This window comes from Monodon monoceros, unplaced genomic scaffold (assembly GCF_005190385.1).
Source record: "Monodon monoceros isolate NGI ecotype Baffin Bay Population unplaced genomic scaffold, NGI_Narwhal_1 Super_Scaffold_18, whole genome shotgun sequence".
In the NCBI taxonomy this organism is placed as follows: Eukaryota; Metazoa; Chordata; class Mammalia; order Artiodactyla; family Monodontidae; genus Monodon; species Monodon monoceros.
The window spans coordinates 697,954-719,757 of record NW_021703774.1 but is presented as its reverse complement, the minus strand read 5'-3'; the positions used below and the strand labels follow the sequence as shown (position 1 = coordinate 719,757).

Genomic DNA, 21,804 nt, shown 5'->3' with positions numbered 1-21,804 from the left:
GGAGACGGGCTGGTTCGCACTCGGGAGCCAGGAGGCCTGGACCTGTCCCCTGTCCGCCGCTGCCTCTGGCTGGCTCTCTCCAGAAGGAATCAGTAAGGTGCTCGAGGGCTCTCTAGGTGGAGGATGTGGCTTTGTCTGTGGGAGTGGCTGCTGGGAGGAGACACAGCCCTTGTGGTGCTTCTTGGCTGAATGGAGAGGCTTGGGTTGGGGAGACTGCTTCTATCGTCAGGACCTTCCTGCACCCTCTCCAGACTGCCCCTGCTCCCCAGCCCAAGGCTGCCCCAGTCTGGCTGGGGGTTGACAGATGTGCCCCTATGGCCAGGTGCCTCAGCCAGGCCCCGTCCATAGGACTAGCTGTGGGACCCCCTTTTCTGGGAAGTCTTGGGAACAGTCTGAGACCTCACCGCTTACCTAAAGCCGTGCCCTGCTGTACCTCTTTTACTTAGATTCCAAATTAGGGTGTTTCCACCCCACTTCTCCAGCCTCTGCAGGTTCACCAAAGTGAGGTGCCCAGGTGAGAGGGAGGGCCAAAGATGCAGTGTTTCCCCCTCCTCTTGGCCAGACTGGCCCCAGATCAGTTTCCCTAGTTGTTCCCCACCCCCAGCCCTTTTGAAAGAGCGCATGTGCACTCGCGTGTGCGCGCGCGCGCGTGCACACACACACACACACACACACACGTGTGCGCGCGCGCGGCCTGGAAAATCTGATGAGGCTGCAGTGCTGAGTTTCCAGGCCCCCATCCAGAGGCCGGTGGGCAGCCCTGAGGTTTGGGGCTGGGCAGAGCGGGGACGGGCAGGTAGCCCCCAGCTCTGGCCGGGGCTGGTCCCTGTGCAGGCCCGCGCTCCCTGCCAGACAGCCTGAGAGAAGGGTCCTCAGGAAGCCAGTTAGCTGTTCAGACTTTATGTACCTACCTGCCTGTTTGCTGGGCGTCCGCCTCCCCACCTTCGAGCCCGCTCCGGGGCCCAGAGCTGCTTCCTTTCCTCCATCTCCCTTTCCTCCTTTCCCCGCGTCAGCTGCCTTGGGGTGGCGGCTCCGGGGGAGTGCTTCCAGGTGAGTTGTTGGCTCCAGGCTGTGGGGGGCCTGACCTCCGGGAGGCTGCCCGGGCCTTCGCAGGCCTGAGGCCAGGTGGGGGCGGGGTCTAGGTAGAGGGGGTGGGGCGGGGAGGGGTCTAGGTAGAGGGGGTGGGGCGGGGGCGGGGCGGGGGGGGGAGGCAAGCACGCATCCTAGGGGGCCGGGAGCAGGAGCTGGAGGTCCCAGGTTCAAGCCCTGCTCCCCTCCTCACGCTGGGGCCTGGGCTCTTCCCTCCCTGGATATTTCTTCCTTATCTGGGGGGCAAGGGTGTGAAACCAGAGGGCTCTTCTAGACCTACCATCACTGGGACTCAAGGTTTTTGGGACAGACGTGCGCCTGTGTATGTCCACAAGCGACGCACACGCATAGCTGGTCCATCCACCCAGCACCCAGCCACACACACCCCCACCACGTCACCAGGACCCCTCTGCACAGGAACACAAAGGCCCGGTCCACCTCTGCGCGTGGAGGGTCAGACACCCCCTCCTCTCCTGGGGGGCGTGGCGTTGGGGACCCAGCTGTCTCTGCCCACCCGCAAGGCCGTCTCTCCTCTGGGTCTGGGTCTCGAGGGACAGTTTCCTGCCTGGAAAGCCAACAGCTGGAAGAGGGTGGAGCTGGGGGTGCAGGGGGAGGTGAGCTTGCCTGCAGCCTGGGGGCCGCAGCCCTGTGCCCCTGACAGGGCCCTGCTGGCACAGGGTCTGGGCTGGGGAGGGAGTGCCTCGCTCTCCGCCCGCTGACCAAGGGGAGGGTGGGGATGGGCTCCTCCTGCTACCGCCCAGCTCTCCCTGCAGACTCAGCCGGGAAGGGGTCCCCATTCCTGCGCGCGGTCCTCCTGTGGCTCCCAGGCTTCCTGACCGAGGTGAGGTGCGCCCCTGCTCTCCAGGGCATCCAGGCCTCCCCCCGCCCCATGGCCCCACGGCTGGGCTGCATTAAGCAGGGCAGGGGAGGCTCCTTCCCACCCCCTTGACAGGACAGCAGGACGGTCTGCTTCTGGTCCCAGGGCCTCTGCACCTCGGTGTCCTGCGGTGATGCCCTTCGGCCATGTCTGCGGAAGCCAGACGAGAGGACAGCCTTTTCTCTGGTCCTGGCTGGAGCCCAGAGCCTCTGCCCATCTCTTCCCACACCCTTGCCCCCTCCCTACAGGAAGACAAGTGCCCCTCCCTGGAAGGGGGTCCACTCGGGGAGAGTGGAGGTAGGTGCCTTCCATGGGGAGGGGGCTGGGCAAGGCTGTTTCTCTGCCCAGACCCCGCCTCTGCTCTGGCCCTTCCCGCCTCTCCTCCTCCTCTGGGGCAGAAGGTGTTGGGAGACTCTGACCCAGCCCTTCTCCCCCGGACCGCCTCTGAGGGTGAATGTCAGCGTCCAGGGGAGGTCTGCCAGCCACACCCTCTGCCTCAGCCGCCTGACCCCCCTGGGGTCCCCGGAAGAGCAGCCATTCCGGGCCCACACCAACGCGTCCAGCTTTGAGTTCCAGGACCTGGTGCCGGGAAGTCGCTACCAGCTGGAGGTGACAGCCCTGCGCCCCTGAGGGCAGAACACCACTGTCATCCGCACTGCCCACACAGGTGCATGGCCTGCGGGCAGGGGAGGGGCCGAGCAGGATGTGGCTGCCCTGGAGGGTTGGCAGGGGGCAGAGTGGCCAGAGACGGTGAGGTCTCTGAGGACCACGCCTGCTGCAGTGACTCGTCAGGGGCACTAGAAGCAGAGGTGATGCCCCGGCCCTGAACTTGGTGCCTCTCTCTGCCTCTGATGCAGCCCTGTTGACGGTCCAGGACCTGCAGCTCCGTAGCTCGGGGAGCCCGTCCCCCCTGGAGGCCTCGCGGGGCGCTGCCCCCGGGGGGCAGAATGGCTACCAGATTCTCTTCTACCACCTGGAGTCACAGACATTGGCTCACAATGTGTCCGCGTCCCCGGGCACCCTGTCCGACAATTCTAGTGACCTCTTACCCGGCAGCGAGCACGCTCTGGAGGTTCCCACCTGGGCTGCCGACCTCCAAGCGAAGCCCAGCATCCATCAGTGGACAGGTAAGGCCAGCGCTCGGCAAGGCCCCAGGGGGCGGCTGGTCTGGGAGTGGGGGGCCGTCCAGAGCCGCGTCCCGTGACTGGGCTCCTGGGCTGCTGCTGCTGGGGCGGTGCCCGGGCCCCGCGCCGGGCCCTCTCTCCAGCCCGGCTGTGCTCTCCCCACCCTTTCTCCAGTGCCTGTGCCTCCAGCTCAGCTGACGCTGTGTGCGCCAGGTGCCAGTGCCCTGCAGGCCTCCTGGAATGGCTCTGGGGGCGCCGCCTGGCTGCGTCTCGTGCTCACAGACCTCTTCGGCGACTCCAACCTGACGGCGGGGGTCACACGGGGCATCTCCAGTCACACCTTCCCTCGCCTCTCTCCGGGAACCCCTATGAGCTGACACTCAGCGCTGTTGCCGGGCCCCATCTGGCAGCAGGGCCCAACGCCACCGAGTGGACTGGTGCGTGCTGGGTGGGTAAGGGGTCGCCGCAGAGGCTCTTCAGTCAAGCAGGCAGGAGCCAGCTGGTGGGGTGGGCTTCCAGGAGTCCTGCAGGGAAGGGGTGAGGCCTGCCTGGAGGGGGTGCCCTCCTGCAGGCTGGTGGCAGGAGTCCGCCCGCCCCCCCTCCCCCCCACAGGCGACGATGCTGGTGACACTTACCAGCACCGGCAGCGTCCATGTGCCAGCCCCGTGCCAGGCACTTCTGTGTGTCACCTCGTTTATCCCCCAGAACAGCCCCTTAAGTTGTGTGATCTCCGTACGGTGGAGGGACCGAGGTTCAGAGAGAGAAGGACCAGGTCCCGAGGCTTAGGAGTGTCCAGCTAGGCTGAGCCCGCGGGGACTTTGCTGCACTTTTGCTCAGGGAAGTGCTGTCTCGCTGCCGCTCGCTGGCTGTGGGTCTCGGGCAAAGTGCTGACCCTCTCTGTGCTTCAGCCTCTGTATCTTAAAGCAGAATGATGATGGCAGCCTTGTGAGGAGTGTGAGGTCTGGCACCGGATGTGTTATCGTTTGTCACCACGTCCTCGGCCGGGTCCCAGGACTCACCCAGAATATGGCTCAGGGTCACTTCCAGCGCCTGGATGAGGCCTGGTCCAGGGCGTGCGGGAAGAAGCTGACACGGGGGTCCAGGACCTTCTGCACGTGTGTCTCCCTTCCCCACAGATCCCTCAGTAACCCCTGGACCTGGTACTCGCTCCCCGGCCCCCAGAGCTCTGGGCCACCTGGAAGGCAGGGCCGGGGGCCCGGGATGGCTACCTGCTCAGGCTAAGTGGGCCGGTGGAGAAGACCATCACGCTGGGCCCCGGGCCCTTAATGCCACGTTCCCGGGGCCCCTGCCCGCTGGACACTACGCTCTAGAGCTGAGGGTTCTGGCCGGGCCCTATGACGCCTAGACCCAGGCCAGTGCCTGGCTGGAGGGGAGTCTGTGCTGGCGGGGTACAGGCTGGGGTCCTGCCCAGGGGCACCTGCATCAGGAGACGTGTGAGTCCTCACTCTCCAGGGACCACACCCTCTCCAGATGCTGCAGCCCAGCGCCGGAAAGGCAATGGTACCGAGCTGCCCCTGGACGGGCTGGAGGCCGGCAGGGAGCCTGGGACCCAGGTACTGCCCTACACCCAGGGAGCCCCCAGCCTCCTCAGAAACATCGCTGGGCCACCTGGTGCCACCCAGGTCACTCTCCAGGGACTTGGGGCCCACTACCAGGGGACAGTGGACACTGTCCCCTCTCCAGGCAACACCCCCCTGAGCACCATAGGTCACACAGGTGAGTGCCAGCCACTGCGGACCCTGGTCTGGGGCTGGGGGGCTTTGCCTCGGGGTGGAGATCTGGGTGGGGACATCACAGCGCCACAGACATTGCAGGGTTCCCTTACCAAACCGCTCCTCTCTCCAGGGCCCCTGGCACCGCAGTCACTGGAGGTCGTCGGCAGGGGCAGCCCCTCTGACTTGACCGTTGGCTGGGCCCCAGCACCAGGGCAGCGGGAAGCCTACAGGGTCGGCTGGCGCCAGGAGGGCAGCCAGAGCTCTCTGGGCGGTCTTGTCGCCCTGGGCCCCGATACTTCCGGCCTGACGCTGAGGGGCCCCGTGCCCGGCTCCTGCTACACCATGTGGGTGTGGGAGTGGGCAGAGGGCCAGCGCCTGCCCCCGTGAGTTCCCGGCTGTGGGCCCTGGGTGGCCAGCCTGGGCGGTGGCGGTGGGGACCAACGTCCTTCACACGCCGCCCTCTGTGTGCCGTGTTCCTGGCTCAGAAGCCGTGCATCCATCCAAGGTGGGGACGCTCATGAATCTGTTTGCAAGCATTCTCCACCTCCTGCCATCTGGTCGGCCATCCATCCATCCATCCGTCCATCCATCCTTCCAACAAATATTTAATGAATGCCTCCCATTTCTAGGTATGGGGTTAGGCGCTAAAGCTAACAATTATGAAGAAGACCATCTAGAAAGGAAGGCTGCCGGGTAAACAGATGGTTTATGTGTCTGTTAAAGTAATGCGTACTGGTTCATACATCACAGCGTAAACGTAGATGCACGGAGAAGAATACACACGATGTATTTGAACTATTTGAAGCTCTGTTCTCACGGGTTAAAACTGAGGACTGTGGGGAATTGTATGTGGTTCTGGCTAATCTTTCAGGGTTTACAGAAGGGCCACCTTAAAGAGTCAGGGAAGGGTTCCCAGAGGAAGGAGGTGGGCCGAGAAGCGTGTGTGTCTGAGTAGGGTGGGCAGAGAGGGGCCTTAGCAAGGGGCAAGTGTGGACCCAGGCCCTCAGGTTGGGGTGAGAGAGAGAGAGAGGGAGGGAGAGAAACAGAGGGGGGGGGAGAGAGGAAGAGAGACAGAGAGAGATTGGGAGGTGGGGGCCAAACGTCAGTGGCTGAGCTGGAGGCCCGTGTCCCGGGTGTGAGACACAGGCGCTGGGTGCTGGCGGGGACCAGGCGGACCAGACGTCACCTTCCAGGAGCTGGTGGTCTGGGAAGCAGGTGGGGCGCAGGCGTCAGGGCGGAGACCGTGTCATCCAAGAGGTTTTCCTGGGAGGGAAGGAAGGAGCGGGCTGGAGCCTGGTGGCTAGCTGTGCCTGGAGACCAGCGAGCAGGGCACAGACGACGCAGCAGGAGGGGCGGCGCTGGGTTGTTCCAAATCCGTTTCTTCCTGTCCTCAGTCCCTGCGCCTCCCGCCAACCTGAGCCTGGGCCTGGCCGCCCAGCCCCCTGCCCTGCGGGCTGTCTGCAGCACCCCCCACCCCCCTGTCGGGGGCAGGAACGGCTTCCTCCTGTGGCTGTACCACCTGAGCCCCCTGGCTCTGGAGGGTGAGGAGACCCTGACCCCCAAGGCACAGACTTCTCCTGGGCCCAGCCGGCTCCGGGCACCGAGTTCCTGGCGTGGCTGTCCACCCTGCAGGGGCCGGACAAGAGCAGCGGCACCAGTGCCACAGGCTGGACACGTGAGTGCCGTCCGCATGGCCCTGCCTTGCTCAGTGGGTCCCAGGGGCTGCACGGCGCCCTTACCTCCCTGTGGTCTGTGAGCAGGCTGCTGGGTTGACGACGGTTGCTCCCTCGGGCACCAGGACACCCCTCGCCCTGGCCGAGAGTCCCCGGGGCCTGGCCCTTCTGGCACCAGGAAGGCGGGCAGAACCTGGGCTTTGCTCCCGGGCGGTGGCATGGGCTGGGCCCTCGAGCTCTCTCATGACCAGAGACGGGGAGGTGGGGACTGGGTGGACCAGAGGACCTGCTGCCAGGCCCCCCGGGCCCCTTGCTCGGTGTTCTCTCACTTAAACGACATCCGGGAGGCCTCCATCTCACGGAGGAAGAAGCCAAACACAGGGCAGGCTCTCAGTCCTCAGTGGGGCGTCGGGGTTCATGTGCGGGCAGTATGGCCCAGGGTCCATGCTCCTGGCCACGTACCAACCCCAGAGAGAAGGGGGGGTGGGGGGCCCCAGGAAGGGTCACAGTTCCTGAAGTACAGGACGGGTCACACCGTGAGGCCCAGAGGCCCAGAGCCGGGAGGCTGGGCCAGGAAGCCCCTCCCAGAGGCCCGAGGCCTGCTCGGTGGAGCCGGGCAACAGTGGGGTCTCCTTGTCCAGCGTCATCCTTCTCCAGTGTGGTGGCCCACACTGCCCGCCCTGCCCTCCCGACCCCTCCCAGGACCCTGAGACCTCGGACCGGCCCGGGAGGGGTGGGAAAGCTCCAGCCAGGGGCTCTAACTGGCTCAGACCCGGATCGGGCCTGTGCCTCTTTGAGCCTCAGTTTACAAAGGAGGGGTCCACCAGGTGACCCCAGGCCCTGGGCCCAAGGGGAGGGTGGAGGGGCCCCGCCTGGACCCCAGACACTGCCTGCCCTTTAACCTATCCACCCACTCGGGGGGCTGTCAGAGCTGGGGCTGGGCCCGGAAAAGGCTCTGCGTGTAACCCCCTGGCCGCCCCGTCTGGCTGGGAGAGCGGTGGTCGATGTGCTCACTCAGCATGGCCGGGGCTCGTGCTCTGCTGTCTGGGGAAGTCAGGAGGTGGTCTGCCTCCCCACGGGTAGAATCTCCTCTCACTGGTCCCCTGAACCGGTGTTTCGCGACTGGGCCAAGGGTGGAGGGCCAAGTGGGGCCCTTTCGGAGGAAGGAGCCATGATCGGGGCTGTGCTCTTCACCCTGCGCTAGAGCTGCCCTCAGCAAGTCCCCAGTCCCCGCACAGGGGCCTGAACCGCAGGCGTCCCCAGTTCCGAGGCCACAGGTCTGAGACCCAGGCTGGCAGAGTCCTCGGTGAGTGGACGGCTGTCCCTCAGTGTCTGCGTTCCAGCCCCTCTGGGTCAGGGCCCACACCGATGACCTTTTACCTTCCTCACCTCTTTAGGGACCGAATCGCCAAATACAGTCACGCTATGAGATCCTGAGGGTCTGGACTTCAACTTGGATTTTGGGGGACACAGTTCAGGCCATGACACCTCCCTTCTCTCCCCCCGACCCTGTTGTCCCCTCAGCCCCCCTCACCCCCCCCTCGTAAGTGTGGCCAGTGAAGGCCCCACCCAGCCCCGGGCATCCTGGGTCCACACGCCGTGGGGCCGGGACAGCTACCAGGGGACCCTGTACCAGGCAGGTGTCCCGGTGGGCTCCAGCCCTGTGGGGGCCCAGGTGGACAGTGCCAGTTTCTCAGCTCTGACTCCGGGCACTGAGTACGAGGTGCAGGTGGTCGCACAAGCCGGGCCCCTCCATGTGGCAACAGCCGGCGCCTCCGGCTGGATCTGTGAGCGGCATTGGAATGGCCGGGGGAGGAGCAGTGGGCAGGGCCGCCCCTGGACCCCTGCTCCCTCCCTCGGTGGCACCGCTGCCCCCCAGTCGCCCGTCCCACCTGCACCACGAGGGCCCTGTGTGGGGTCACAGGCGTCCTGCTCTCCTCCCCACAGCCTCACTGGTGCCCATCAAGCTGCTGGTGTCCATGCAGGCGGGCAGTGCTGTGGTCAGCCTGGCCTGGGCCAGCGGCCGCCTGGGGCACGGAGTGTGCTGCACTCAACCTCTCCCTGTCCGTGCTGTGCCAGGCGGGGCCGCTCCAGGCCTCCACGCACCTGGTGCTGCTGCCCGTGGGTACGTCGGTGTCTGTCAGGGGGAGCAGAGCACCCTGACCGCTGCCCATCCTGTCCCAGCCCTGCTCGTCTGGGTGTGTGCCATGCCCACCCGCCCTCGGGATGCCCCTCGCTCTCCAGATGGGCGTCAGGTCCCGAGGAGACCTTATTTCTCCCTGTGGCCGCTGCCCCTTTCCAGGGACAGAAATGCCTGGTCCCTCTGCGCCTCTGATTTTGACCACCTCTTGGGCTGCGCTGACTCCCACGCGATGTGGAACACTTGAACCTGCAGAGCCCGACCCAGTGGAGGACGTGCGGTGCCAGCCCGAGGTCACCCGCATGGCTCTGGCCTGGATGGTGCCCAAGGGGGACGTGGACACGTGTCCGGTGGTGGCGGAGCAGCTGGCAGCAGGAGGGGACGCCCACCTTGTCTTCCAGGCCAACACCTCTGGGGATGCCCTCCTGCTGTCCCGCCTGCAGCCCGCCACGTCCTACAGCCTCAGCCTCTCCGTGCGGGGCAGGAACGGCCCGTGGAGCCGGGAAGTCACCGTGGTGTGTGCCACTGCTGCCGAGGGTAGGCGCCCCCTTGGCCTCAGGCCCCGCTCCCTCAGTCTTCCTCCCCCATCGCCCCCAGCCCCGGCCCCGACCCTGACCCAACGCCACACTCGTTTGACACCCCCTGCGGGGCTTGTGCCCAGCACCCAGCCCAGTTTGGATTCTGTGCGTCCAATCAGCTGCCATTGCAGGCATGGCCCTGCCCTTGGGGGCTGCTATCAGGGCCTCACTCTCCCCACCCGCCCCCAGCCTGGCACCCCCACCCCCGATCTGGCCGAGGCCCCCAGCTGGAGCCTGAGATGGGGATGGACGTGCTGATATCCCAGGGCATGTTTGGCGAGGATGACGGGCAGATCCAGTGGTATGGCGTCATTGCCACTGCTAACATGCCGCGTGAGTCCCGGCCCAGGCGGGTGGGGGACCCTGGCTACTGCCTGGCAGGGGTGGCGTGGGGCCCAGGCGCTGACACGGGTGAGATGAAATGTCTGAGGCCGGCGGGAGTCTTGGCGCAGGAAGGGGGACTGGGACGTTCTGGCGGAAGGGACTGGTATACTAACGGGGGCGGGCACGTCTAGAACACAGGCAAGCCCCTCTGGCCCCACCCCACTGCCCACCTGCCCCGCCCCCTCCCTGTTCCTCTCCTAGTGGCACGGCCTCCCTGTGAAGCCATCAACCACACCTGGTACGACCACCACTATGGGGGACGTGACTCCTACCTGGCCGTCCTGCTCCCCAGCCCCTTCTACCCGGGGCCCTGGGCCGTGCCGACGTCCTGGATGGTGCCTGTGGGAACAGAGGACCGCGGCCAGACCCAGGATGTTTGTAATGGGCAGCTCAAGCCGGGTTCCCACTATTGGTGAGGGCCAAGGCTGAAGGGAGGGGGAGACACTGAAAGTTTCATTGATGGGTTGTTTACACCTGTGTCAACAAAAGAGCTGGGCTGATTCACAGAGAGAAAGCATGTGCTGGTCCAGGAGGGTCGGTAGAGTTATTCTGACTGGGCTTCCTGGTAGGCAAGGCAAAAAGGGGAATGCCCACCTGCCACATGGTTCTTTTCTCAGCAAAGCAGGGGATGGATTCTCTTTCGCTTTGCTAGGGCTATACCGAGGATACCAGGCACCTGTTTCTAGGGCTTCTTGCTCTCAGAATAGGGCAGTGGAGGCAGGAGAGAAGCTGGGAGAGGGTGGAGTTTGCTCTGAAGTCTCAGATGACAGGGCGCCAAGCCCTAAACAGGTGAGGGGGGCTCCTGCTACCTGACCATTTGCTGCCCGTGACTCAGTTTCCTGGGAGGGGCACAGCCCTCTTTGCCTGCCACGTCCCCCCCCCCCCCGCCCTGCAATGGAAGGTCCTGCCCCTCTGTGACAGGTTCAGTGTTGCAGCCTTTACCAGGTACAGCTCTGAGACCCTCATCTCCTTCTCAGCCTTCTCAGGTAGGTGGGCACCCAGCTAGGACTCCAGCTGGGTCCTGGGGTGGGGATTGGTGCTGGGACCTCCCTTCTGAGGCTCAGCTACCAGCAGGGACCTGTCCTGCCTAACAGAGCTAGGAGCCCCAGAGCCAGCGAAGGAGGTGCTCCTGGTGGCAGCCCTGGCCTGGGTGGGCTGGGGGTAGTGGGCAAGACAGGCATTGAGGAAACGGTTTGCTGCTGCTGTGATCGCTCTACCCTCCCGCAAGGCTTCCCTCCGCCATGCTGCTCCCGGTTGGCCACCGTATTCTGGAGCAGTGCTGACCAGTAGAAACATAAGGCAAGCCACAAGTGAGAGCCACATCTGTGGTTCCCAGTAGCTATGTTAAAAGGAGAAAAATAAACAGGTGCAATTAATCTCAACCACATTTTATTTAAACCAAGATATTAAAAATATCATATCAACACGTGATCGACTTTTTAAAATGATTAATGAGAGATTTTATATCCTTTTCTTTTTAATCAGTGAAACTTTGAAATCCTGTGTGTAGCTTATGCTTGCAGCAAATCTGAAATTGGAGCCGCTCCGGTTCAAGTGCTCAGTAGAGTAGCCCAGGGCACGTGGCGACCGTACTGGACAGAGCAGCTCCAGAACGTGCGGGGCCAGGCCTCCGCCCTCTTGTCCTCAAGGGTGTTGGGTGGGCCCTGCTCAGGAGCTGGGGGCAGGGAGGGCTCACAGGCTGTTCTCGGTGCCCGTCCAGGGTGGTCCCCCTGGCAGCCTTCTCTGGCCTCGGTTCAGCACCTGGGACTTCCTTCTGCAGGGTGAGGGCTGTCACTGCGCCCTCCACCCAGGGGGTCTCGGGCCCAGGGGAGGCTGGTGTGTCTCACGGGGCGGCAGGTCGGGGCTGCCCAGCTCACCCTTCCGTCTCCGTCCACAGAGCCCCGGGCCAGCGGGTCCCGGGCGGCCGTGCCCCTCCCAGCAGCGGTGGGCGTCGCAGCGGGCGGTGGCCTTGCGCTTGGCGCCTTGCTGGGCCTGCTGTTCTGGAGGCGAGTGCAGGGGCGGAGGTGAGCGGCGGGGAGGGCTGGGCCGGCGTGTTGGGGGAGCCCCAGGCTGCCTCCCAGGCCCCGTCACCCTCTGCAGGTCGGAGAAGAACCTGTGCTCCCAGGAGCTGGCGGCTTGCAACCTGCGGTGAGTGTGCGGCCCCTGGCCCGCCCTCCACAGGCTCGGTGATGACGGGGTCTCCCCGGGACTGCGTCCCTCGCCCCCCCAGCCGAGCCCGCCCTCAGCCGCTGTCACACCCTCGTCACCCTGCTCCCAGGGGCCCCCGGCTCCTCCCAGGCCCTCAGCCTCTGCCTCCAGACTCCCGTCCTCTCGGTCCCCGACTGACCACCTGGACGGTTGCGGGCCAAGTCGCTTCCGTCTCCTTCTTTCTCTCCGACGTCGGATTTCGCAGTCTTCCCAATATCGCTACTGTTCTTCCTTCTCTCGGCCGCACCCTGAGCGGCGCTGCGAGCAGCTGTGCCCAGAGCCATCCTCAGGACCCGGGGGCGGGGCCGCAGACACTCATGCCCACCTCCTCCGAGTGTGGTCCTGTTTGCCCTGCCCCCTCTCTCTGGCCCCTACGGGCGCCCAGGGCAGGACTCTGCACACCAGGGCCGCCACCTACTCGTCTCTCTTCCCCCAGGTGGACCCACCGGCCCATCCCTGCCCACAGCTTCCGACAGGGCTATGAGGCCAAGAGCGCCCGTGCCCACCAGGCTTTCTTTCAGGAGTTCGAGGTGAGGCCTCTGCCGCCCCCAGGCTCTGGGGGGCCCCAGCTGTGCACGACCCCGCCCCCGGTGTGGGGGTGACATGGGTCTGCTTCGGCCCCCGTCTCTGCAGGAGCTGAAGGAGGTGGGCAAGGGGCAGCCTAGGCTGGAGGCCGAGCACCCTGCCGACACCACGAGAACCGCTACCCTCTCGTGCTGCCCTGTGAGCATGGCAGGCAGGGGTGTGCGGGCCGCAGCTCGGCCCGGAGGAGGCGCTGCGTGTGCCCGCCCTGAATGCACGGCTTTTAGCGTCTGCAGATGACCACTGCCGGGTCAGGCTGACCCCGCTGGACGGAGAGCCTCACTCCAATTACGTCAACACCAGCTTCATCCCGGTAGAGCCGCCTGCATGCTGGCTGCAGCATCCACTCAGGAGGGGCCCGGTTTGCAGGACACGCTGTCCTGCCCTAGCCGTCCAGGAAGACCGCCAGCTTGTGTGTCTCGTGTGTTGGTCGCTGTGCTGGGACCGCAGGAGGCAGGGCTGGGCTACGCGGATTCTCACCTTCAAAGGAGCAGGAGTTGTGTGTGTGTGTGTGTGTGTGTGTGTGTGTGTGACGCCTGCCATGCGGCATGACAGGTGCTGTACTAAGGGCACACGTGTGGTGCTCAGAGCTCATGAAGAAGGAACGTTTAGTCCACCTAGGAATCAAGAAAGGCTTCCTGGGGGAGGGGGCATTTGGTCTCTTGAAGGATGAGCAGAATCCTGATAAGTGATGAAAGAGGGGCAGACATTGCAGCTGGACAGACCCAGAGAAGAGCCGGGTGGGACATGTGGACAGAGTGTGGCGGGGTCATCAGGTGGAGGCAGGAGAAGCAGATGGGGCTGTTGGAGGAGGGACTGAGTGCCGGCCTCGGGGATCTGGGTGGGCAGTGGAGCCCTGGGAGAAATGCAGATGGTGTGTGTCGGGTGGTGAAGGGGTGGCCTGGGGAGGCTACTTCGGGGCCATCAGTGTCTTGTCATCGTCCCATCGAGGTGGGGCTGTCTCCAAGTCACCCTCCTGATTTGGGTCCTTGGTGCACGTGTGTTCACGTGTGTGCACACGTATCGGCCTGCACACGAAGTCCTCACTCCCAGAGATCACCCATGGGATGCATGGCTGTGTGCTGGGGCCCCAGTTAACGTGATCCTGCCCACCCCCAGGGCTACACCCGCCCGCAGGAGTTCATCACCACCCAGGGGCTTCTAAAGAAGACCCTGGAGGACTTCTGGCAGCTGGCGTGGGAGCAGCAGGTCCGGGTCGTTGTCATGCTGACGGTGGGCATGGAGAGTGGGCGGGTGAGCGTGCCACAGCCCCCGGGGTGGCCACCAGGTGGCAGGCTCTCCCCACAGGACCAGCTGTGGGTCTGGGAGGCCAGGTGAGGCCTGGGGGTTGGTGGGGTCCCCAGGCCGCCCAGGATGGGGCAGGGAAGGAGACCAGGAACCCAGGCTCCCAGCTGGACTCGCCTCCATTGCCTCTGCTGTTTCTCACCGAGACCACCCTCTCCTGCTCCGGGCCCAGTCTGCGTCCTTGCTTTAAACATGCCTGTGCCCTGCTCCGTGCGGGGCCCTGGGACAACACCTTTGAGCCCCTCCAGCTGGAGCAGTGAGGCCAGGCCAGGTGGTCCTAAGTAAGGCCATGCAGTTTGCACAGGAGCCCGGCAGCTGCCTGGAAGTCCCAGGGGTCACATAGAGGTCTGGGGATGGAGGTGCTGCGGCCGGGCCGGGGGAGAGAGGCTTCCGGACAAGCAGGGTGACGGAGACAGACGGGTGGGTGGGAGGTGCTGATACAGCAGGGGTGGCAGTGATGGGGGGCCCACACCTGCCCCCCAGCCCCGCTCTGACCCTCTGGCCCTAGGTGCTACGTGAGCACCACTGGCCAGCCGACTCCACCCCTGTCACCCACGGTCACATCCCCGTCCACCTCCTGGCCGAGGAGCCCGAGGACGAGTGGACCACACGGGACTTCCAGCTGCAGCACGTGCGTACCCGCGAGCGAGGGGTTGTGACTCCTTGGAAGGTCGGCTCACCTCCTGGGCCCCTGGCCGCCCCCTTGCCCAGGAGGTTGGAGGTTAGGGAGGGTAGGGAAGCACAGGGAAGGCTAAGGGTCATCCGAAGTTGGATGAGAAGGGACGGTTTCTGCCCTGCCCTGCGCCCGGCTCAGGGCCCCCGCTCACCCCAGACCCCTGGGCCCCATCTGCCTTCCCAGGCTGTGACCTCCTGGGGCAGCAGTGCCCCCCTCCCCCTTGGGCCCTCTGCAGGCAGACTCCCCGGGAGGCTGGAGGAGCTGAGGGGAGCATCCCAGTGTGGGGGGCACCACCCCGCCCTCAAGATCTGGTGACAGAATGAGGGCTGAGCAGAGGACGGTGGGTTAGGAGGGGACGGAGAAGCAGCTCTTCTGCCCCCCAGCCTCCAGGCTGCCCAGCAACTGTAGTGGACAATGAAGCAGCTGCAGTTCACCACCCGGCCAGACCACAGCGTCCCCGAGACCCCCAGCTCCCTGCTGGCCTTTGTGGACCCCGTTCGGGAGAGGAGTGGGGCCTGTCCTGGTGCAGGCAGGCGGGGCAGGCGGCGGGTGGCAGGGGCGGGCTGGGGAAGGGCCCCGCTTCACAGCCCTGGGCCCTCTGACCTGCAGTGCAGGCGTGGGCCGCTCGGACACCTTTGTGGCCCTGTCAGGGCTGCTGTAGCAGCTGGGGGAGAAGGATACAGTGGTCAAGCCAGAGGCCGAGTGCGTTCTGTCCATCCATGCCAGGGCCTGGTGGGAAACAGGAGCGGGGCTGGGGGGCCCTGTTGGGTGGCTTTCGCGGGGCAGCCCCCAGCCCCGCCCTGCAGTTTCCCCGTTCCTCAGATCTAGTTTCTAGTGTCCGGGGGGCGGCCCTGGATTCAGAGCAGGTTACTCGGGGTGAGGGGGCACAGCCGCTGCCCTGTGCACCGCAGGACCGGCCTGGCCCTGCCCGCCCCCTGCAACCCGGCCTTCCCGTTTCCCGCCGCCGGCGGCAGGCGCGGGGGACTCACTGCTGCATGGCCAGAGCGGCTGGGTTTTCTCTGCCTCCTTCGCTCCACCACAGTGCGGGAGTCTGGGGAGGGAAAACCAGGAGGAGAAGCAGAAAGGAGGGCAGGAGTGCTCACGTGGCGACACCATCACCCGCGGCCTCACCAGGGCCCATCCGTCCCCTCATCAACCAGGAGGCCCTGGATGGCTGGCGCCAGCGGCGGGGCCCCAGCTGCTCCCGGTAGAGGGCCTGGGGGACACAGAAAGCCTGCACAAACCAGAGCAGGACGCCCCGAAAGGAGTCAGACCCCGAATCGGGGAGGGGCAGGGCTCTCCTTGGCCGCCCCAAGCTCCTCGTGAAAGGTGAGGGGTCAGAGTGCAGCAGGGCAGGTGCCCCGCTCACCTGGGCCTCCCTGGGCTGGGTCACACCCTCTTCACACTCGTTCCCAGGAGTCGGGGTTGGCCCATGACGACCCTCCAGTAGGCGGGCTGGAGCCTCGCGCTGGGCCCGGGCCCCGCCATGCTGAGGGGGCAGCAGGGCCCCCGCACCAGAGCTGCAAAGGAGCAGGGGGGCCGCAGCGAGTGGGGAGTGAGGCCGGGAACACGGCCGAGTGGGCAGCACCCCTGTGGTCTCTCCGGCCCTCCGTGCACAAGGACCACCCAGGCCTTCCTGGGGGCTCATCTACATCAGGGCCGAGCCCCACGCCCCAGAGGCCAACGGTTGGTTTCCGCCTTCCTGGCCCAGCCGTGCAGCCCCTGGGGCCCGGGAGGTGAGAGCAGTAGCAGAGAATGGGAGGGGGGTGATGAGTGGCCCTGGGCGGGTGACGGTCCTGGATGAAGGGCCACTGGCTGCCCTGAGGCTTTCAGGCTGCCGCTGTACACTCAGGATGGACCGTGTGGGGACAGCAAGGTCAGGAGACGCGGCCGGCTCTCACTCCCCCTTGGGCTTGGCCCGGCGCCGGGATGAGCCCAGCTTCAGCCACCGTCTCTCGCCCTCAAGCCTCCCGCCTGGCCCTTCCAGCCTCAGGCTGGTGGAGCTGCAGCTGCCGGACTGGCCTCCAGGTGGCGCCAGACTGCCGACTCAGGCCGGCCCGGACCGCCAGGTGGGCGCGTCCCCCAGCCGGGCGCCTGGCTCCATCCCGGGAGCAGGGTCCAGGGCTCCCGGGCTCCCACCTGACTGGGGCCGCGTGCAAGACGCTTTGTGAGTGGACGTCACACCTTCTCTAGTGGGGGGCCTGGGGCTCGGCTGGAAGTCTCCTCCTGTAGCCACCCGACCTCCACCCGCCCCGCGGCTCCGGCCCTTCACGGCCCACCTGGCGAGACAACCCCTCGCTCCCCTCCCCAGGAGCCAGGATGCGGCGGGTGACCCCGAGTTGTACTTCTGGGGCTGCTCCCCCCCCAAGTGGGTGACCTCGAACAAACAAGGTGCTTCCGGGGCCCTCCTCCGATCCCCTGTGGCCCCGAGGCTGTCCGCTCTGGCACAGGGTCCTGATCCCGCAGCCCAAACGCCTGCAGGACCCGCTCTCCGCTCTCCGGGTTGTTTGGTTTTTTCTCTCCTGGATGAAATTCCTGCCAGCTCGGAGGGAAGGAGGGAAGGGGAGCGAGAGGCGAGAAAGTTCCCTGGCTCCGCCCTCCCCTGCCAAGCCCAACCCGTGAAACCCAGGAGTGAAGACCGCGCAGCGATGCCTGCTCCTCTCTGACTGTGCGCCACCGGTGCCCGCCGCCCTCCCGGCCGCCGCGATGCCCAGCGCACCCGGGCTCCGCGCCCTCTGGCTCTGCGCCGCACTTTGCGCCTCCCCGTGCGCCCCCCAGCCTGGGCCGCGGCCCGCCTGCCCGGCCCCCTGCCGCTGCCGTGAGGACGGCATCATGCTGTCGGCCGACTGCTCTGAGCGCGGGCTCTCGGCGGTGCCGGGGGACCTGGACCCCCTGACGGCTTACCTGTGAGTACCACGCGCTTCTCCCTGAGCCCGCCTGGCTGTGCGCTGGCCGGGCCGGCCTCAGTCTGGGGCACCTGCGCAGCTGGAGCCCCGAGGCCCGGGCATCTCCTGCCCTGTCCTGGACTGCGGGGCCGTGGCGGGGAGAACAGTCCCAGGCTGAAGGCCAGGCGAGTGGTGAGGCCGGGCTTCCCTGACCGGTTCCCAGTTGGCCCCTGTCTCGGGGCCTAATGGCGCGAGCCCAGGCTAGGTGAGAGGTGGGTCTCCGGGCCCCGAGCAGAGGGGCCCAGACTGCCGCCCCTTCTCCTCTTGCCGGTTTCTTCTCCTGCAGAGCAGCGCCCAGGGCGGTGGCCCGGGGCTCAGTGGAGGAGAGGGGAGGGGCCCCGTGGGGGGAAAGATTGTCCCCGGCCGGGCAAGGAGAGCAGAGCAGTCGCTCGAGCTGGGTGGCCTTGGTGGGGGTCCCAGAAGCCAGGAGAGGGGACTAAGCCACTCTCGTCTCCTCCAAGATGTCCCTGCTGGCTCCATCTCTCTCCACTGAGGCCTCTGGCTCCCCAGGGGCCTCCCTGAAGTCACGTCCCAAGAGGCCATGTTGGAGACACTAATTTGTGGGCAGTGCCAAGCTGAAAACCAAAGAGCTGTTTTTAGAGTCTGAGTTAGGGTGAGATGGTGTGTGAAGTGGACCCTACTGGGGGCAGCTGCCCCTCAGGGCTTGAGGGCTGGGGGCTCTGGCCTGGCCACCTGGGCAGGAGGAGGGAGTGAGCGCACACTCCAGACCACCTGCCTCCCCCCTGCTCTGGGGAGAGGAAGGCTTCCTGGCTCAGCCCCGCCTGGGCCTCCGTGACCTCTTCTCGGAGGAGGAGAGTCTGGGCCATCTGTCCCGGAGGTGGGGTCCCGGAGCTCTGTGGCTTTGGGCTCCAGGGCCTGGGGGCTCTGAGGAAACAGGAGCTAGTTTTTAGAGTCAGGCAAGTATTTGTTGAACTAAATGGGACCAGGGCAGCTCCCCTTTAGCCGTTTTACATGTGTGTGGGTGAAGTGGGTAGGACATTGTCTCATTTGAAGACAGGGTTCTGTGGCTAAAAAGAATTTGGAAATGACTTCTGTGGAGCCTTTCTCTGGGGAAGCAGGAGAAAGTTCCCTTTTCCAGGCTGAGGGGCTCACTGGTCCCACCTCCCTCCCCAGACCCATCCTTTCTCAGGAGGACTTGGGGAAAAGAGGGCAGTGTCGCCGTCAGAATCCACGCTGCTGGAGGGTTGCCCCCACCGTCTCGTCACAGTTCCCCGGGCGCTCGCACGTCTGCATTTGGGGTTTTCTGAGCCGACCCTGAGTCTCCCTGGGGCCTGAGAAAGCCCCTCTCTCCCAGGACTCAGCCTGTGCATCCCAGGGCAGGAGGAAGGGTCCCACGTGGCCTGGGGACCTTAGCAGCAGGCCCTGGAATGTTGGAGGGAGGGGAAGACGCAGGGTCCCCCTTGGCCGCGCAGAGTCTTGTCTGGGTGGTGAGTGGAGTGTCTCTGCAGGGCGGTGGGCCTCCTTTCTCTGCCTCTCTGGAGAGTGGCCCAGGCACAAACGCACCGTGGAAGGGTGGGCGTGAGGGCCGCCCCCTTCCCTCCTCAGCAAAGTGAGGGTATGCCAGTCCAGCCCCAAGTGGCCCAGCTCTGGCCGAGGACGGCCCACACTTTCATTGGATGCTGGGGCCCGCAGGGCCTCTCGTCTGGGCCACCCAAGCCCTGGCCCCTTCCTAGCTCTGCCCCCGACAGAGTCACTCGAGTCCTCTGAGCCTCGGGGTCTTCGTCTGTACGTGGGGACAAGTGGGTGGTGGGCAGGCCAAGTGAGGCGACGTGTCGTGTAAACTCCCCGGCACAGTGCCTGACACATACGAGCAGTGCCTGAACCCTAACACGGGAGGAAATGGCACCCGGGGTGAGCGCAGAACCTAAGGGAACAGGCTGTGGCGGGATGAGGGGAGGCGACCGCGGGGTGCTGGCCTCAGTCAGTGCCTGGCTGCTCCGGGTGGGGCTCGGGGTCCAGCCAGCTGTGAACACTGGGGATGGGGTGGGAGGACATGGAGGAGAAGGTGAAAGGTCAGATGAGAACACGTGGATGTACAGGGGGCGGCCGGTCAGAGGGTGCCCTTGAAGACCTTCAGAAGGTGCCAGAGACAGAGCCGTAGGGGGCACCAAGGAACTTGGGGCTCCAGGAGACACCCAGCCCGTGCAAAGAGCTGCCCACCGCTGCCCCGCTCTCTTGGTCCCACTGCGTCTCTGCTCTGCCCTCACCTGCAAAGACGACACTCCCTCAGGGTCGGACGCCCGGCTGATTGGGTTGAAGGGACTGACGCCAAACACCCACAGGCCCTTGGCGTCTCTCCAACCCGCGGTCTCAGTGAGGCTCGTGGGGACTCATGAGGGTTTGGATGTCCTCCCTGGAACTCACCTGGGAGACACGGACCCCTGGCTCTGGGGCACCCGGAAGGTGGGGCGGCCCTTGCTCTATCCCGTCCCACGTCCGCACAGCGAGGGGACAGAGATATACACGTGTTGTTGGCAATACCCAGGGCTGTCCCTGACTTGGAGAATCTGGGTAGTATTCTGAGTCCCTCCTTTGCCCCCAGAGTTGAGCAGAGACAGGAAGTGGGTGGGGGGGCCGAGCTGCTTGTAAAGGCCTGAGGCTCGTTCGCTTGCACTGACCCTTCAGCACCCATTTCCATCACCTTCTGCCTCCGGGACGAAGGGGGGCCCCCACTCCGCGACCGCCGTCAGGCAGCTTACTGCCTCCTTGGGACCTTACTCCCTGTAAGGCTGCTGTGATGACCGCTGACCTCGATGAAAGGTCAGACGCAGCGTGTGTGTAGATTCTGGGTAGTTTCCATCCTACTCATCACTGCCTGGGGGTGATGAGACGGAGGCAGGGCGCTGGGGAGAGCGGGGGTCCCAGCACAGGTGCTGGTCACGGCAGAGCAGGACCGCAGTCATCACAAGCTGGTGACCTGGGCCAGTTTCCTCATCTGTAAATGGAGCTCACGCCTGCCTCACAGGGCTGTTGTCTGAATTCACTGAGGCAACGTTTGTAAAGGGTTTGGCACAGTGTCCGGCCCTTGGGAAGAGCCCAGTGTTAGTGGTGTTGTTATTAGGGTGACTGGGGCCAAGAAGTGTTAGTCAGGGAGGTCTTCCTGGAGGAGGAAGTGTGGGGCTAGCACTGTGGGAAGTGCGGGATGGGCACGTCTGTGCGTTGGAGGATGAGAGAGGAGAGAGTGGCTGCAGGGAGCCGGGAGGAGCCCTCTGGGGCCTGGAGAGGCTTTAGTTTTCTCCTGGCCGGTGTGGACGCAGAGCTTCGAGGGGGGTGAGGCAGCAACGGGTGGGATACCCCAGCCCGCTCCCCAGCGCAGCGGCTGGTCCCTGCAGGGCCTGTCGTCTGAAGAAGCAGAGAAACATGTGGCTCCAGGGAGGAGAGCGGCCTTGCGGGCTGCGTCTGGGAAATCCATGGGCCTCTTCTCATTCTGGACCTCGGAGGCCGCCCTTTCCGGGCCAGGCCTCCGTGTCCTTTTCTAATAGATTCTAAGAGCCTGAGCTTCTCCCCACCCCACAAACTCGGGGTTTGAGTTCTAACCCTCAGCCCGTGCCAGAACATTTCCAGACCACAATGCGCACAGGTTTTGTTGAGAAACAGGGCCGGAGATGCAGGAGAGATCGGCTCTGAGCCTCCTGTCCTGGCACAGGACCTCCCCCGGGGAGAGCGGGGAGGCGCTCCAGGAGGAGGGTCCCCTAGGGACTGGGTGCCAGCCTTTCTATGAAGCAGAGCCGGGGTGGGGGGGGGAGTTGGCCCATCACGGGGCAGGTCCGGTGGGGGGGTCGCTGGAGGAGGGCGAGCGTGTCGGGGAGCCAACACCCCAGTTCAAAAGAAAGGCAGGAAGCAGCCCCGGGCGAAAGAAAAAGGAAACCTCTGGGCTCCGGCAGCAGCGGTGCGGGCTCAGCGGGTGGGCGGCGGGCAGAGGAGAAGAAAGCCCGGCTTAGAGCAAAGTCACCCGGCCCGCCCTGCCAGCCCCGCCTCTCCCCTTCCGAGGGCTCGACCCGACGGCTTCCGCGCGGACCGTGCCCACCAGGCAGCAGGCAGGGCGGGCACGGTGCCGGGTGCCCGACGGTGAGGCCCTGCAGGAGCCCTGGGCTCCAGTCTCAGCACTTCGGTTTATGGGCTGTGCGTCCTCTGGCCGCCACTCACTCGCTCCAAAGTTTCTCTTTCTTCATGTTGAGAATGGAAACGCCGACAGCATTCACTGGGAAGGGCGGTAGGAGGAGCCACGGGACGAAGGGGCAAAGCCTTGTGTCTGCTTTAAAACGTTGACCATGGGTGCTGTTTTTCTCAACCCTCCACTGCAAAGGACCTACTGAGGCCCAGGAGGGATAACAGAAATGCCTGTGACGGGCGCAGACTTAGGGAGACAGAGTCTAAGTTCTGCAGCCCCATTGGGCTGCCTTTCCTCCCCCCTCCCTCCCCTTCCCCCCTTCCCCCTTCTTCCCCCCCTCCCTCCCCCTTCCCCC

At 65.2% G+C, this 21,804-nt stretch overlaps 2 protein-coding genes across 2 annotated transcripts in view; both read left to right on the top strand.

The window, feature by feature from the left end:
• The first annotated feature begins 1,772 nt into the window (after positions 1-1,772).
• Positions 1,773-16,112, top strand: LOC114898965 (receptor-type tyrosine-protein phosphatase V-like). The gene is given in 31 exon segments (XM_029229195.1): positions 1,773-1,930; positions 2,072-2,633; positions 2,824-3,093; positions 3,265-3,456; positions 3,459-3,538; positions 4,227-4,365; positions 4,368-4,499; positions 4,582-4,827; positions 4,957-5,209; positions 5,312-5,331; positions 6,221-6,367; positions 6,459-6,501; positions 8,048-8,286; positions 8,447-8,552; positions 8,554-8,624; positions 8,895-9,176; positions 9,407-9,550; positions 9,803-10,013; positions 10,523-10,587; positions 11,499-11,625; positions 11,702-11,746; positions 12,246-12,339; positions 12,443-12,500; positions 12,503-12,532; positions 12,628-12,704; positions 13,511-13,645; positions 14,205-14,327; positions 14,763-14,895; positions 14,960-15,104; positions 15,284-15,413; positions 15,789-16,112. Coding segments are annotated over 31 exon segments (4,728 nt in total). The 5' UTR covers positions 1,773-1,825.
• Positions 16,113-16,888: 776 nt separating this feature from the next.
• Positions 16,889-21,804, top strand: part of LGR6 (leucine rich repeat containing G protein-coupled receptor 6) — a 96,615-nt gene continuing 91,699 nt past the window's right edge. The window contains exon 1 of the mRNA XM_029231077.1: positions 16,889-17,278. Within this exon, the coding sequence (XP_029086910.1) occupies positions 17,079-17,278 (200 nt within the window). The 5' untranslated portion in view covers positions 16,889-17,078. The remainder of the gene's footprint in view (positions 17,279-21,804) is intronic.